General features: G+C 34.2%; 3 protein-coding genes and 4 non-coding genes across 10 annotated transcripts; 3 read left to right on the forward strand and 4 right to left on the reverse strand.

Moving 5' to 3' along the window:
• Window positions 1–1,140: 1,140 nt before the first annotated feature.
• On the reverse strand, window positions 1,141–3,009 carry hot-6 (Protein quiver). The gene is made up of 5 exons (NM_073405.2): window positions 2,880–3,009; window positions 1,763–1,883; window positions 1,628–1,719; window positions 1,503–1,584; window positions 1,141–1,461 (listed from the first exon to the last, which is right to left on the reverse strand). Exons 1-5 carry the CDS (start codon window positions 2,944–2,946, stop codon window positions 1,191–1,193), a joined length of 633 nt encoding a protein of 210 aa, NP_505806.1. The 5' UTR covers window positions 2,947–3,009; the 3' UTR covers window positions 1,141–1,190.
• Window positions 2,957–2,989, reverse strand: C13G3.12 (uncharacterized protein; the record flags this gene model as incomplete). Its single annotated transcript, NM_001361770.1, has 1 exon — window positions 2,957–2,989. The coding sequence occupies one exon, from the start codon at window positions 2,987–2,989 to the stop codon at window positions 2,957–2,959; it is 33 nt and encodes a 10-aa protein (NP_001348768.1).
• Window positions 3,010–7,224: 4,215 nt separating the features above from the next.
• On the reverse strand, window positions 7,225–10,896 carry pptr-2 (Serine/threonine protein phosphatase 2A regulatory subunit; the record flags this gene model as incomplete). Of its 4 annotated transcripts, none has more annotated exons than NM_001129373.4 (6): window positions 7,585–7,728; window positions 7,785–8,846; window positions 8,890–9,203; window positions 9,250–9,342; window positions 9,394–9,459; window positions 10,752–10,896. In NM_001129373.4, the coding sequence occupies 6 exons, from the start codon at window positions 10,894–10,896 to the stop codon at window positions 7,585–7,587; spliced, it is 1,824 nt and encodes a 607-aa protein (NP_001122845.1). The 4 variants fall into 4 exon arrangements, with proteins under 4 accessions (NP_001369938.1, NP_001369939.1, NP_001122845.1 ...); NM_001269354.3 differs by lacking the exon at window positions 10,752–10,896 and adding an exon at window positions 10,535–10,580; NM_001383395.2 differs by lacking the exon at window positions 10,752–10,896 and having other exon boundaries at window positions 7,225–7,728.
• On the forward strand, window positions 9,716–9,856 carry C13G3.8. Its single transcript, NR_069400.1, has one exon. It is a non-coding gene; the product is annotated as an Unclassified non-coding RNA C13G3.8 (non-coding RNA).
• C13G3.6 lies at window positions 9,877–9,992 on the forward strand. The gene has a single exon (NR_069401.1). It is a non-coding gene; the product is annotated as an Unclassified non-coding RNA C13G3.6 (non-coding RNA).
• A 509-nt stretch (window positions 10,897–11,405) lies between the features above and the next one.
• Window positions 11,406–11,552, reverse strand: C13G3.5. Its single transcript, NR_069402.1, has one exon. It is a non-coding gene; the product is annotated as an Unclassified non-coding RNA C13G3.5 (non-coding RNA).
• A 4,696-nt stretch (window positions 11,553–16,248) lies between these two features.
• C13G3.4 lies at window positions 16,249–16,444 on the forward strand. The gene has a single exon (NR_069403.1). It is a non-coding gene; the product is annotated as an Unclassified non-coding RNA C13G3.4 (non-coding RNA).
• The last annotated feature ends 28 nt before the right edge of the window (window positions 16,445–16,472 follow it).

The raw sequence follows: 16,472 nt of genomic DNA on the forward strand, positions 1-16,472 counted from the left end.
ACATCCGGCTTGTTTCAAAATCAATTTGCTTAACCACCAAAAAAGAGAGAAATTTCTCAATTTTTGGAATTACCACATCACTTTTGAACAGGGGTTTTCTAACTTTGAATCAAGTTATAGAGGGTTTCAAAACATAACCGGAAATTGGAGATTTGAATTGAAACTTTTGAAACTTTAATTGGTTTGAAGGGATCAAAGACACAAAACGTTGGCTCACTGAATTGATCTCGTAGTTTTTTTTCTTTTTAAAAATTATAATATGGATTTGCTGAGGTCATAATAAAACTTTTGAAATATAATATATTTGGATTATACATATAAGTAGATATTTTCTTTGCAAGATTATTTTCTGAACCGCGATTTTCAAAGAATATACGACTTATAGTGAATGTAGACAGAGGATTATGACTACGCTGTAAATTATAGAAAGTGAGTCGAAGTTCAAACTGTGGGTATAATTTGATTACAAGGGGTTTTCCATATAGTGGGAGGATAAAAGTCTAGACCTCAATAGTCATTTCTGGCTATGTATATAATTTTATTTTAAAGAATCTAATCTACGAATTGATCATGTAAGTTTTCTTAGTTGTTTTACAGGTAATTTGTATACGAGGCGGGAAAAATGTGTATTTGCAGGCATGTCTATGGAAGGCAGTTATATCACAAACAGTAAACGTTGTACAGAAAAATTGGAAAAATTCCGTGTGGAAGTTGTCCTGAAATGGGTTCAGCTGTAAGCACCGCAGGCTTCAGGTATCTCAAAATGAACAAAAGATACATTCCGTGATGGTTTGAAATTCATGATGCGTCCGTAATTTGTAGCACATTTCAAATGTTTTCTTCTGCATTTGATTTAGGTCGTTTTTTTAATTGAAAGCATAAGAGATTATCAAGAATATCCCGTGATTGATCTTTTGAATAACGTCAGATATTCAAAAGAAGTCCGACGATTGTTTTGAAGGAAATGTATGTTTGATCCTATTGAAAACTTGCAAAAGTAATCTGAGTTTTTTAAAGTTTTTTCATACTTCTCAAATACGTGGGTAGAAATGATAGAAAGGATAGAAATTATATTCAATTTTTGTAGCTATTTTTCCAACGAGGAAATGCAAAAGGGACTATTTAGATTCATTGTGGACAATCAGCACTATCACTTTATTGAAAAGCTTTGTACAGCAAGTGTAAAAAAATTACGAATTGAACAAAATCACAATAGAACAATGTAAAAATATCAAAGCTACACCAAAAGCTGAAATTCTGAAAGAAGACGAGGAAAGTTGAAGTGCATTGCCTTCATTAGTGTAAGACAATTTTAAAATGTTGGATTTTCCGAAAGAATAAGGTTTTGGGACAACTTCAGGCATTTCCATCGTGTTACAGTAGTCACCATTACACGTACACACTACGTAATCCATTGAAACTGTGTTGGAGTACATTGGAAGAGATCGAAGTAAGTAACATCTGAAAAACATTTACATTTACGTATACTGTTCGTATATTACCCATCCTGTTGAAGTTGTTCTTCAGCTCTCCGACTATGCCGAAGAATGTTCTCAAAACAACCCCGAACAACAAATGTAGAATCTGAAAATTGAAGTAAATTATCCAATTTTCTCGTCAAAACAACCTGGAAGATTGGGAAACAGTGTAACGCAAATCGAGTATTTTGAGCAAATTTGGCCTTCAATGATATGTGGATCTTCAGGATCTATGGATTCACTGAAATTGCAAGATTTGTTTCAATTTAAATCTGTAGATTTACCTGCAATAGTGTGATTTCACACCAATTGGATAAAAGAAAATATCAGTTTGAGTTGCAAGTTGTCGACGAACTGTTGCATTGTACTGTTTGTCTTGTGAAACACAATGAAAGCAACTGGTAGCTGAAAAATCATTAAATTTCAGAAAATTAGCAAGTAAGGAAAATGTGATGTTAAAACGTGTAGTTTTTACAGTATAATTATGATGTCGGGACTGTTATTATAGATTTCCAATTTGTGGAATTCGATAATAATTCGAAATTCCCACTTTTTTTCAAAAATATAATTTAACTTGGATAAGTAGTAAAACCTTGAGCAATCTTTCCTAACTTCTGCTCCAAGTTGATCAAACTTTTGGAAATGTCTTATCCAGATTAAATCAAATTATGCAACGGATCTTCAAAAGCTGGATCCAACTTTGCAAGTTGAGCCACGCAAGTTGAGGAAGAAAGTACTCGGACGCTTTTCCCAAATTTTTTTGAATTTCAACTTATTTTTTATTTTTTAACATTCAGATTGATTCAAAACTAAACAAAGACTCTGATTTACGGCTCTAGTTTTCTGTAGTTTGGTTGTACAATACTTTTTTGTCGTCAGTATTATCCTTTTCTCAGAAAGAACAACATGTTTTGCAGGTGATATATTTGTTAGACGTTGACAATATTTCAACATTTTTCAGGCCTCACTACAAAATGCGGTGACAACTGAAATCCTGGCATTACCTTTCTGAGTGATAAAAATTGAAAATAAGAAGTACATAACATTCATTTATTATATTTCATTTCACAAACATTAATAATTTTGCCGAAAGTCATTCCTCACTGACTTCAATACTTCAACAATAATTTTGTTGCTTATTTTGCTATTTATGTTCACTAACGCACAAAACTGTTTGATTTTTTGTTTTTTTTTGTTACAGCGAACGGCAATTTTTTGAATAATTACTACACTCTGGCTTTCTATATAAAATTCGTAATTTTAAACAATAACATTTAGTAAAAAGAAGGCTTGCACTCTTTAATAGTATGGCAAATAGTTATTTGGCAAGTTAAAAAAACCTTATAGTTTTGTAAAATTTCAATGTTTATATTACAATTTTCCAATAATTTATCAACTTACCAAATATATTTGATATCAAGCAAAATAATGAAACAGAAATACGTAGAGCAGTTTGTTGGATCTTCATAATTTGTCGACTACCGTACCAACCACCTCTCTCGACGGCACATTCGAATAACTTTGATAGTCTGTGAATGGAAAAGTATAAGTAGAAGGTTAAATGAAATGAAGAGAAGAGAAACAAAGTCTAATGGAAGTGATGATGACTCTCTAATTATTAAATCGGGATGGTCCTGAACACGCAAACTCTCGTGTGGAATACCTTCCCTGTAATTATAAACGGATGAATATTCTTATAAAGAGGGTACGAGTAGAAGATGTGCATGTTTTGGTTGACATCGTTACCCCTTCTCACTCTGACAATTAGCAAATTAGACGGATGAAGCGTGAAGAGCAGAGTTTCATACGACCTGACATGAGAGGAAAAAAGGACCATAGTTTTATTCAAAGTAACGACGAGAAAAGTGTTCGTTATGTTGTTGTTCACTTCAAAATAAAAAGTCAAGAAGATATGTGGAAATGAAGGGGGGCAACCGAGAAAGAAAGGACCCGTTGGGAATTATGGTTGCTGTGAATGACAAAACAGCACAATGTGCATGGCCGGATACTCATTTCTCTTGTTGGGTGTTTATGTGCCGCCTTTTACAAAGAAACAACAACAAGTGTGACGATAATTAGTAAAACGGATTGTAGGTGACATTTATGACAGTAATTTGCTATTTTAAAGTTACCTGAAATAATTTCAGAAATGGAAAAAAAAGGCACATGTTTCGTCTTAGTAAACTTTTTCTAACGTTAAAATCATGGCTTCATGGCAAAGAAAAAATCATGGCAAAGAATTTATATTATTATCTATTCATTTTTAAGAACCTTTTTTTAAAACTTTCCAACAATAGACATCAATAAATTTCAATATAATTGTTTTCTGAAACTGACTGTTTTGAAACTAACCAGAACGTAAGCGTTGCAATTGTAGAACAAAATTTTTTTGGTATGTTTCTTATATTTTTAACGGAAAACTATCATGCGACTCATTTTGATGTCGAAAAATTGAGAGAAAAATAAGAAAACATTGAACAAATGACATCTCGGCTGATGTGGGACACTCTGAGCTTATCGAAAAAAATTCAGCACTTTTTTTCGTAAGATTTTAAAACATTTCCTTTACAAAATTAAATTCACTGTTTACAGTCTATTCTGTGTTCTCAGCGCTAATCAAATATAATTTATAGACTCAATTGAAATTGTGCTCGAAACAATAACTTTATTTCAGGTCTGTATGAGCTCAATTACTTTTGTGACAAGCTTTTTACCATTGACGTTGTTCAATTGTTTAGAAAATGTAACTTTACAGAAGCAAACATAGAAAAACTGTTATGAAATCTCGGGATATACTAAACACTAACGGTTGGAAAAAGAACAAAAAAAATTCAAAACATTCATTGTGATTAGTAAGCTTGTAATGTAAGTATCAATGTGATGAAATTTGAATGTGCACGCCGAAAGGATCATTTTACATTTCTACAAGACGAACAAGCTCAATTCAACGAAATAGAGTAACATGTCATTTCACAAAAACAGAGTTTGATAGTAAAGTGAATTTAAAAGAAAGTTGGAGTATTTTGGAAAATGAAGAAAAACTAGTTGGAGAGAGCCGGTTTATTATAATCACCAGCATCTTCATCTCTCCATGAAAAACCGAAATCTATTCAAAAATAGGTCGGATTAGCCACGCATCTTATCAACAAAATGTTGGAATAGAAAATAAATGTGAAAAAAAGGAATAAAACAAAAATTAGATAGTCATAGCTTGAGAATGCAAAAGAAACGAATAATAGACAACAATTTTGGCTCAAGAATTAATTGGAATCCGGAGGTCGACTACAAGATAGATAGTCCCTCGTTTTGGTGAACTCGAGTGAGATGAATTTGAAAAGGAAAAGGAAAAAGGAAGAATACGGAGAAAAAACCTTTTAGAGACTGGATATTTTTCAAGAATCAAATTTTGAATGCACCATTCAGGTAACTTTATCATGTAAGTATGATTTTTAAAGTGAAAAAATATTTAATTGATTAAAATGAGGAAAGAATTTCTGCAAAACTTGTCTGAAGATGAAGTGTTGTTTTGTGACAGAAGACATTTTTCAACTCGTTTTGACAGATGGAAGGCTTCAGAGCTCAGACGACAAAAAGAAACGTTTCAAATTGAAAAAGTGACGACTATATATCGAAAAGACGTGGAACAAGAGTTCCGTTGGGAGTAATTCCAAACCAAAACAAACGAGTCTACATGTATGCTTTAAATCGAGTATTTACTAGAATATTAGCTCCAAGATGGAATTTTTATTATTGGGGTTTTTTGCCTGAACTGCTCAGTTGAATTAGGGAGAATATTGAAAGAAACTACGAAAACGGTGTAAATTTGCAAAAACTATAGTTTTTGCATATAATTTTTCTACAAATTTTCTGTAGAACTGAAGAAAGGATATCCTAAAAGTATGAGGCGTTTTTCAGATATTCACGATTATACTGAAATAATTCAGTATTCGGAGACCAAAATAAATACAACATTTTTGAAACGTTCTATTTGAACATTTATGAAAATATATGAAATTCTGCAACGTGCAAATTTTAACACATTTTGAGCACACTTTCATATTTTGAAAGCACCAAAAAATTATTGCATTTTTTCTTCATTGTTGACAGAAGTAAAAGTAAAGAAGGATTTTTAATTTGCAGATAGAAACCAAAATACTGAAATTGGAATAATACCGTTGTTGTGGACACTAACTTGAAAAAAAAACAATATTTGGGATGGAATCCGTTGACAGATGAAAAGCTTGTGTGTCACAAAATTCTCTGCTTAGATTTATAAAAAACAGGAATTGTGAGCAAGTATATTGGATTCTGGAATATTTGCTTGTTTTTCAGACGTTTATTATTTTCTAGATATAAATGAATAATACCAATCTATAATATTTATCTCTAGAAGCTGTACTGAAATTATCATCCGTTGGCAAAAATTTGAAACCCGGTTCATGGTAAATCCTGACATGGAGTTTCAATTTGGTAATTTCTTTTTCTATATCAAATGAACTATTTTTGGGTATTGTCATTTTTTTTTGCGAATTAACGATACTCGAGTGTGGTTGGCTTGTCACTTAAAAAACTATATATCGTTAAATTTTCTTCGTTGTAAATCACATTTACCACATTTTCTGATCGAATGTGAATTCACTGAAAATGTTACGAATGAATTCAAAAGTGAATAAATCTAGTAATATTACAGTAAACAACTCTAGAATAATATTTTAAAAAGAACAGAAAGAATATGAATAGATGTCATTCATTGTCTCAATTTCTTCCAAGTGTATCCTTTCCTCATTCTGGTTGTCATACATTTGCCACACTTTTATTACTCTCATCATTTCATCATTTCATCATGTCTGCTCCGGCTGTGGCTTATTCGCTTTTATTGTAAAATATTCGAATAAGTTGCATTAATTCAATTGTCTAAGATTCTGACAATCGTCTAAGTTGTCTAAGTTCAATTCTGCCAAAAATGCAATTTTTTTTGCATTTTCGGCAAGGTATACCCATTAGAACCAAACCAACTAATTTCAAGGAAAATTAAATAACAAAAATTTCCTTATTTTCATGGAACTAAAAAGAATCGCCTTAACCGAAAGTTGGCGATTTTTGCTCCGAAAATACGGTGCCCGGTCTCGACACGACAATTTTTGTCAAATACAAAAATGTGTGCGTCTTTAAAGAGTACTGTAGTTTCTAATTTTCGCTGCTTTCGAATTTTCATGGATTTTTTATAGAAAGACACACACATTTTTGTATTTAACAAAAACTGTCGCGTTCGAGACCGGGAACCGTATTTACTAATGGTGATTTTAATATTTTAAAATTGTCATTAGATTGAAATACAACGAATCATCCTGTTAAAGTTTTATAAATCTTGTTTAAAAATAAATGAAAGCGACTTTGCGATAATGAGTTTTAAAGTAAAATGTTCCAAAGACTAACAGAGAAATCATAAGAAAAAAAAAGATAAAGTAAACCCTGGAGAAGAAATATGACGAAGTGAGTCAGAAACAAACAAAAATTCGTCTCATGGATTTATGATCTTCTCTCTGCTTTTTCAGTTCTTTGTTTATTCCTAAACGCTTATAATGCTCCTTCGTCTCATTTCGTGTATTTCATACATAAGTGCATATTGATGTGCAAAGAGTGGGGTTAGCATTCGAAAAAGAACATATAAAGAAGGATTTGGATGAAATGAGCCAAACCCCTCGTAAACCTTCTGCCTAATATATATTCCCATGATTATTCCTATGCAGATTTTAATGTATTTCACATGGCTTCTCGATTCATTTATAACATCTAAATCCAAATCACTACCAAAATGGGGGAAATTATTACACAATGAAAAGTCGCATTTGGATTTGCGATGATGGTGAGGAGAGATGGAATTTATGGTGCATATTGATAAAACTGAAATAAGTTTCGAAATATTTACAGGTACGCAAACATAGATGTGATTAAGGGCAATTTTGGAGAGCAATAAAACGGTGATAAGGGTCATGGAATGGTCAATATTTTAAGAAAGGAACGGAAACTGGGTAAGGAAGTCGAATCATCGTATAATAAACCCGGCACAACATGGAGAAATTGGCACCCGTTGAAGTCTTCTGCATCACTGTTCGTCGGTGCTAGTCACTTTCTTCAAAAATGGATCGTGACGCTTGTACTCGCCTAAAGCTCTCGTCGTTTGCTCATCTGGAGGGAAATCGGATTGTTTGTGGTTGGGTCCGAAATCCATATCGTTTTTCATCGAGCTCTGTAATGATTCGTTATTGTACAAAAAAAAAATATTTCTAGGTTTTTGTAACTTACCACTCCTACAGCATTTTTCAGAATTTCATCCTTGCTAAGCACAGTTGAAGTCTTCATATTCTCGTCAACTCCATTCTGCTGACGCGAGCTGATGATTTCATCTGGATTAAATCGAGCAAATAGTGCTTTAACTTCAACATATTGCGGGTTTCCCATTGCCTGTTTCTCAATATTGTTCCAGATGCGTTCTTTTTCTTCATTCAATGTCTTTTCTTGAACTCGATCTTTCTGATAAGCTTGGGAACACTCGTCAAACAGTTTTTGATTCATTTCCATGAACATCTTGAGGGCGTTGTAGATAAGTCCATGAATCGTTTTATTCCAATGTGACTTGCTGTTTTTGAAAAGAACAGGGAACATTATTGGAATTATCACACGAGCATTGTCCGCTACTAATGACATCACATATTCATTATTCCAATAGTAGAGAGCTCGTTCGGCAACTTGGAAGTGTGGACTGCTGACACAGCGAGCAATTTGTGAGAACAATGGAGTCATGATTTTTTGGAACTCATTCGGCTCTATCACATCGAGGACTTCTTCCAATTCATTCAGGAACATCACTTCCTTGGGACTATGTTGTTTTGGCCAGAAGCGTAGCATCCCACTGATTACAGGCTCTGTCAGTGATGAGTCTTTTTCAATGAACTGTACGACACAGTACGCGAGTTGAGGATGATATACAGATAATGATTTGACCTTGTGTAGCGGAAGAAGAACTCGGAGCAAGAAAGTTTTGTGTTCCTCTTTCAAGGGAAGAGCGAATCCATTGATAATGCTACCTAGAATCTCGAGTAATTCAGCAATCCCGTTGTGCCTCTCAGTTTCGTAGATGAACGAGTAGAAAATGTTGTTGATTTGCTTCCGAATGTAAGCACGATGTCCGAGGAACTTTCCATAAATTCGATGTAAAGTTGTCTTCAGAAAGTCACGTTCACGTGGATCTTCACTGTCCATAATCATGAGAAGACGAAGAATGAAATTTTGATCAATGTAACGTTTTGCAACTTGAGATTGAAAATCGGGGCACTCCAGGAATCTCAGGAAAAACTCGTAGACGAGCTGAAAATATTTACTTTAAATAAGAGCAGAAAATAAATATTACCTGCAGATGTGGCCAGGCAGCTTCTAATGTTGGTTCGTCTTCATCGGGGTCAAATTCAGCACCAATTGGATTGGTCGGTGGGCTCAAAGGACGGAAAAGATTAGTGGAGAACATGCCGATAGCTTCTGGATAGACAGCATCAGATAGCGATCCTTTTGGAGCTCCGGAAACGTGGTCGACGAGTTCATTTAGAGCTGCCCGTTTGACTTCTTTGAATTTTAAATCGCTGAGAGCATCATTGGCAAAGTCAAAAACAACGCAGCATTGTCGAAGTTTTTGAATGAACAGTGTTTCTCTCTCGCTCGGATCCGCATCTAAAAACGAGTTTATCAATACGGTAATTAAAAAAAACATTATTACCTTTGATAGCTGGAAGTCTTTGCAGCTCTCTGTTTTGTGAAATGTTGAACATGCTACTTGATTGGCGGCGCTCTCTTCGCGGTATCACTGGCCCTGAAATTAAATCTGTCTCTATAGTTAATTAGTCTTCGTTTAAACACTAACCTCCTCCGTACGTGTTTGTTCGGCCAATATTTGTTGGTGGTGGTGCATCTGCAGGAATCATATCTCCTAGAAATGATAAATATGAGGGCCGAAAATGGAAAAATCAATGATTGTGATTCAAAAAAAAATTTATCCGAGAGGAGTACACTAGTGGTGGACTAACTATCCCATTTTCGATTTCTGCGGCCTCGTCGAGCATTTACGCGGGAAATTCAAATTCAAATGTACACTACAAAAGTTGTTTCGTGAAGTTGGGGAAATAGCGAAATGTCTAAGCGTTTGTAAGAAAATATCTACTATGAACAAAATAATATTTTCTCCAGAACACTAAAATGTTTTTTTCTTTGGTATGCGCTGCAAAAAGACTACAGGAAAGGCGTAACAAACCAAAAAAACACAATCAAACTAATTGAGCTGGAGTCCTAATCCGTTCCAACTATCCTATTCGAATTATTTCTAATACCTTCTTCCGTGATACAAAATAACGCGAGAAATAGAAGAAGAGTAGGGTAAATTGATGATAGAAAAGAAATCTAAAGGAGCAAGACAGGCGCAGAGAAGAAAGAAGGTCGTTTTTTCTGTGAGAAATAAAGAAAATGGGGGGGGGGGGGCAAAAAGAAGAAGAGTTTGAAGGAGTTTGTGGAAAAGTTGGACATCAATAGTGTGCCTTGAGGGCTCACAGATTTCTTGTTGTTGGTTGGATGGCTTGTTCCTCCCCCATCTAACTGATAAATATTTTCACTCAATATCTTCATAAAATGTAGTGCATTTGATTTCAGATCCGATACATTTCTACTTATTTATACTTTGCATCCATTTCAGTTATTCAAAAAAATGCAAGTGGTCAAAAACCTGCCTACCTCGAGAACTATAAGATGCTGAAAGGGAGGACAGCTTCAAAAATTATTTACTGAAGAAAACTCTAATCAAAACCTTAATCTCGAATCATGTTGTTTTTGTTTCCGAATAGTATATGTTTTCATGATAAAATTCGACACGCCGTAATCTAAACTTTATAGGCTCGCTGTATTGTCTTCACAGGGTCTCACAACGATCTCCGCTCGTTTCGAAGAATTCTCAAAACTCTACGATAGGAACCACTCTTACTCCTAAATGTTCTCAAATAATTTAGACTACTTACTCGTTTTCTGTCGTCTTTTCTTTGATCTCTGTGGCATTTTATTCATTGCTATCTTTGGTTGATGGTTGAAATTACTCGATGGTTAGAAAGAAATGATGAAAAATTATGCTCTCGGAGAACCGTGGAAGAATATAGATTCACGTGAGATTTTATTGAAATTGACTTTTTTAAAATTTTGTGTTATCATCTTTCCCGAATAATCAAAACATTAATTTACCTCCAACATCTTCTGTTCGGATCGTAGGAATTGTAGATGCCTTACTGCTTCCAGCACCGTCATCTTTCATTGATTTCTTATCCTTCTCTTTGTCCTTTTTCTCTGATTTCCCATTTTCCTTGTCCTTCTTCTTTGATCTCAACATTGCGGATGCGGAGCCGACCGCCTGAAATTAACAACATGAAAAATTCAATAAAAGTATGAAGAGACCTTTAAAAAATTAAAAAGAGAATACAAGGGACAACAAACTGAGCAAGTGACCATTTTTCATTGTTTCAAAAGTGGAAAAACGTTGTTGACAAGAGATATTATGTTTTCAAAGCAACGGGGAAAAACTGAGAACACACATGATAACATGCACATATGCACCCAAATCTGTTTTTTAGAAAACTACAGTAACCTATGTAATAAATGCAATCTCAAGCAGTATGATTAACTGTAGGAGAGGAATTAATGGAATGCAAAACCATGGAATTCCATGTGGCTCTAACTAACAAAAAATGACATCACTACATGAATGAGAAAAATCATCTGTCTTTACTTAAAAACCATCGTCACTTCGGAAATCGGAAGACGAAAAATAAAAAGCGCGGAGCAAACGGCGCCGTCCCTCTTCCCACGCTTTGTCGTTTTTTCCTACAGCTCGTCTTCTGCTTTTTCAGCGCAATTTTCGATTAACCAGCCCACTTCTTTTCTCTCGTTTTTTCCTTAAAGATCGAGCTTCATCCTCTTCAATTTCCAATTACTGCTGCTCTTTTGAGAGTAAAAGAGTAGACGATGTCAAGGATCAGATTCTGATGAAAAAAAGAGAGCAGGAAGAATTTGGCAGTCTTACTCGTAAGATACAAATACTTGACATATAAGTATACGAAATATTTTATGGGTTTGCCAAAAGTGAACCCATGAAGCAAAGAAAATAGCGGTCGTGCTGGATTGCTGAAAAACAGGTGAAATTGTGTGGTGCCCCCAACATAGAAACAAGCAATTAGAATTCTGTTGTGGCTCACATATCGCGTGTTTTTTGACAAGCAAAATGAGAAAAGGCGTTTTCGTAAGAAAGCAGAAATAACTGGTGAAAAAACGAGTAATAAATCTAGGAACTTTTTTTAATATATTCTATACGAATATGCAATGAATTGTAGCTGATCACAGACAAAAAATTGATGTACTTTTGTGCACCGAGTTTTTTTTTTCTAGATTTAAGACTTTTTCTGAATTTAACATTCTATTTTTCCTTGAAGGTTCAGTGATCAAGTGATGCCATTGCAAGTAATACGATAAAAAAAATAAATTAGAAAGGATAAAAACGGTCAGAAGCATCGTGCCGTCTTGAATCAAGTTTTAAACTAATTAATTTTCTAAACAAGCTTAAAATGTTTTTATTCATTTTTATCTGGTTATTTGTGTGAACACAGATGATTCACCGCTTGAAAAATACTTATCGACACCAATAATTTAGATGCGTTTGTGTTTTAATATTATAGATTTAGAATTCGAAATATTCATACATGCCCCATTTATAAAGCTTTAAAAGTTGAACCACATCGTACGCTTGTAAACTCCGCCGGCGTCTGCGGAACAAAAAAGTCCAAGAATCGATTGATAAATTTCGAGAGTAATTATATAAATAGAAAACTTAGCCAGCAACTAATTAATGAATAAGTCCCTTCTAACTGTTGGGATTTTTAGGGTATTGTTTTAAACTATCTCTAATTATAATGAACCAATTTTTATCCACTTTTCAATTATATTTAAAAAAACGGGTTTCATCGAAGCTGAAACAAGTAAGACTCTAGAAAAACAAAATATTCAACATTGCCGTTCCTAGACACAAAAACATACATTTTTGTTAGAAATCGTTAAAAACTGACACGTGATGACGGAGGGTGAAACTAGTTGAAGAAATGAAATCTTGTCCCGGGGTCTGGGCGCCAGTATTGGCATCATATTTCTGTTTTGAAAATCAAAGAGCACAAAGGAATTGGCTATTGTGAGTATATGCATGGCATTGAACCAGCGTAAAATCCCAAAGTCCCTTACGTGCGGAAATAATGCTCATCCGTCTTCAATAGTCTATTGGAATATTTCCATGATGACCCGGCTACAGAAAAAATATTCGAATAGAAAAATAATTTGTCGCTGGAGACCAAAAAGGAAAAATAAATAAATGTTCGAAAATCTTTGAAAACACATTCAGGGAATTCACTGATAAATCCTCTTAACTTATAAATAATCGTCTAGAAAGCAATTTTCTATTTACTAACGCGTTTCGAAAAAGATAACAATTTTTTATCAAAACCTTGATAATGAGCTTTTGTATTTAAAGCTTACAGTTCATAATACCAATTCAAAAAAAATGTCAAAAACCCAAAGTCAATTGGAAGTTTTCAAGCGTTGAAATAATTTCACAATATGAAATCATTCAACAATATAGTTTAGATTTTCAAAATAATACTACGTTAAAAATGTTTTTTCTAAGTAACTTTGAGAAAGGTACCTTCATAATTAAAGCGTTTCGAAAGACATTTTTTCGATTGACGATTTTATGTTTCTCTAAAAATTACTGGTGAATGTTTGAAGTCAACACGTATTTAAAAAATTTAATTTTTACATTATATAATAATTCTGTAAATTATCTGCTTTCTAGAAAAGCAACCGTTAAGGTTGGTATGTGTCATTTATTTTTCATGCTGAGTAGCCGAGCCATCTGATTGTTATAGTAACCAATCTGAAGACTGAAATATTTTCTTAGAATAATCTGAATTCCCAGAATACGAATGTATCACCTGCGACCTAATTTAGCTTCAACTATACTTTATATCGTAAACTTCCAAGTTGCGGAATTCAAATGTAAAGATGTATCAGTCAAAGAATAAAGAGTGAGTAAAAAAAAAGGAAAATCAACCCGAATAGAATAACGAAAAAAGCATTGAGAGCAAACGAAGATACACGAAAAGACACGGACATGTAGCCTCATACAGCATTTTCTCTTTTTTCGCCTTTTCTTTTCTTCTCCTTTGACGTTTTTATTCTCTTTTTTGTGGTTGATGGTGTTGGTGTGGTGCCCCGCAAAAAAACGAAGAAGCTCGTCAAAATTCCTTTTTCTGATTGAGAATTCTGCTACGTTATTCGTTTTTTCTCTTGCAAACATGCGTGTTTGAACAGAGATTTGCTTTTTTGGGTAAACGAAAAACGAAAAGCTGATGGGATTATAGTTGGAAATGGAATGCTTCAAAATGTTAAAGTTACAGTCTTCTAGATTTTATTATTTTCAACAATACATTTGTTATACTTCTCTATTAGACGGTAGTTCGTGAACTAATTTGAAAATTTACAAGTAGCCTGATAAAAAACAAATGACGTCGCTGAGTGAATTCAAAACTTTCCGAAAATTGCTATCAATACGAGTGTTGAAGGCATGAAGTTACCTTTGCATTTTCCTATTTTTGAACTTCGTAATAAGTCAGAACCAAACACTGCAGATTTTCAGAACATTTTTGGATGTGATTAGTAGAAGATTCAAAAAAAGTTACAACGTGTTGCATCAACTAGAAAACAGTAAGAACGGTTCCAAAATAGAATATCAAAATCTTTTTCCTGTACTGTTGTAGTAACCGTAAAAAATTAGTTACACGGGAAACGATTTTAAGAACCTCAATAGAAATCCAAAAACCTATACAAAACAACAGTCGAGGAATGTTCTGGTTATGTGACTTTTGGGTAAACATTAAACATTTTACAATGCCATAAAAATAGCAGTTCTCTTTCACTGCGAGGTCCGACGTCAATATGTAATCAGAACGAACAAGAATCACAATAACGCTCGTTTCATGTGTAAAAATTCTCAAAACTTACAACAAACATGGCTCTAAATTTACAAATTCTTCAAATGTGTGGAAGTAGCCGGAACTTTTGAAAAATGACAAGTAATATCATGTTATGTTCCTACTGATTTGTTATACTGAACTAAAATGGTAGTTTTAAATATGTCCCGTGTATATTTTCTAGACTCTAACAAGTATTGCTACATTTTCAGATTTCCCCTTTTTCAAAAGAAAACTACTCACCCGGTTCCGCAAACTAAGCGTTGAAGAAGCACCAGCGAACATGAATGAAAATGAGCAAAGGAAGTACACCTACAATGACCACTTTTTGTGCTCTTTGGGCTTTCTACCCAATCTTGTGTCGTCTGGCTCTTTTTCTTCTTGTTCTGATGTGTCTTGATCTCTATCTCTCTCCAGATCCTCCTGCAACAATTTGATTTGATTTGAAACTGACAAGTGGCCGAAGTGAGCAATTGAGAGTGTCAATGAGTTTTAAAGAGACGAGAAGATGATGATGAAAGATGTCATACCTCCAGTAAAAAAGATAATGTTCACTCACTAATCAACTAGTTGTCAAAAGTAAATGACAACGATGCTTTAGTTATATGAAGCTACAGTGAATACCAATTTAAATTATCTATTAGAAGAGGTGTATTTGATATTAATAAATCAAGTCAACTGATATAATCATCAATTGAACTAAAGTGCTAGAATATATCAATTGGGTCATTTGACATGAAGTTTGACAATAAGAGGATAAAAAACAATCATGTGAGAGATGCAAACTTATTGCCACTCCACAAACAATACTATGAAAAAATTGAACAACAAACAATTGAGCAGAACGCATAGGTTCTAAATGAAAAGACGCGAGGGAAAATTAACAAGGCACATCTAAAATTTCACAAATGTTTATAAGCGGCATGTGCACCATTTTAAGTATCTAATAGGGATGTAACTGGGTGAAGGTAAAACAGTTCGAGTCTAACATAAATCATTTGAAATTGAAATCTTACAAATTTAAAAAGATTTGTTTTAATTAATTGTGAGTACTGTTCAGAGTTTTGTAGAAAAATTTCGAGGAGTCGGTTTTATATGGAAGTTAGTTTTAAGGTGAACCATAAAAATACCTATATCGTCTTTCGGCGGTAACGTGACAGTACGTTCTAAATGTTTAATGAAAATTCTGGTTTTCTCATAGTTGGAATTTTTAAAACTTCCTGTGCTACATCAAATGAACAAATCTTTAAAATTTGATACCTGTAGCTATAACTATAACTCAGGTGATGGCGGGACCCTCTCGGAAAAACAGCGTGCGCCTTTAAACTGATAAGTCTAAATTTCGCGAAATTACGATAGTTGAAAACGAGGAGCCCGTGATAAACGTGACCTATGTTTTGATTGTCGTAGATAGGGATTCTATGGGGGTTTCAACTCACCCATCTCTCGCCCGGAAAACAGCTTCGGAAAAATGGGAAATAAGTTATTTGAAGTTGAAATTAATTTGAAGTTTGAACTAATTGTACTTTCAGAGCATTGACCTTGTTTTATTGCTGCTCTCAATTTGAAGCCATTTTCAATGAAAATGAGTAAAATAAAAATGCCTGAGGCTATAAAATTGATATAAAAAGTGAGCAAGAGATGCCGAAAAACGACGAGAGCACCGGAATGAAAGACAAACGGACCACGGGATACTGATTGAGACGAGCTGATAATTGTGATGAGGAGTGCCGGAGCACCGCGGCGGCAACGAGTACGGATCCACAAAAAGATGAGAAGCGGAGTTGCCGCCGGCAGGCCACCGGAGAGGCGAGATGACATTGGTAAATTTCACGGGCTCCCGAGATGACACGAGATGAGAAGAGCAGCCGCGTCAGGATTCTTTGTTTTTAGTGAT

This window comes from Caenorhabditis elegans, chromosome V (assembly GCF_000002985.6).
Source record: "Caenorhabditis elegans chromosome V".
Classification (NCBI taxonomy): domain Eukaryota; kingdom Metazoa; phylum Nematoda; class Chromadorea; order Rhabditida; family Rhabditidae; genus Caenorhabditis; species Caenorhabditis elegans.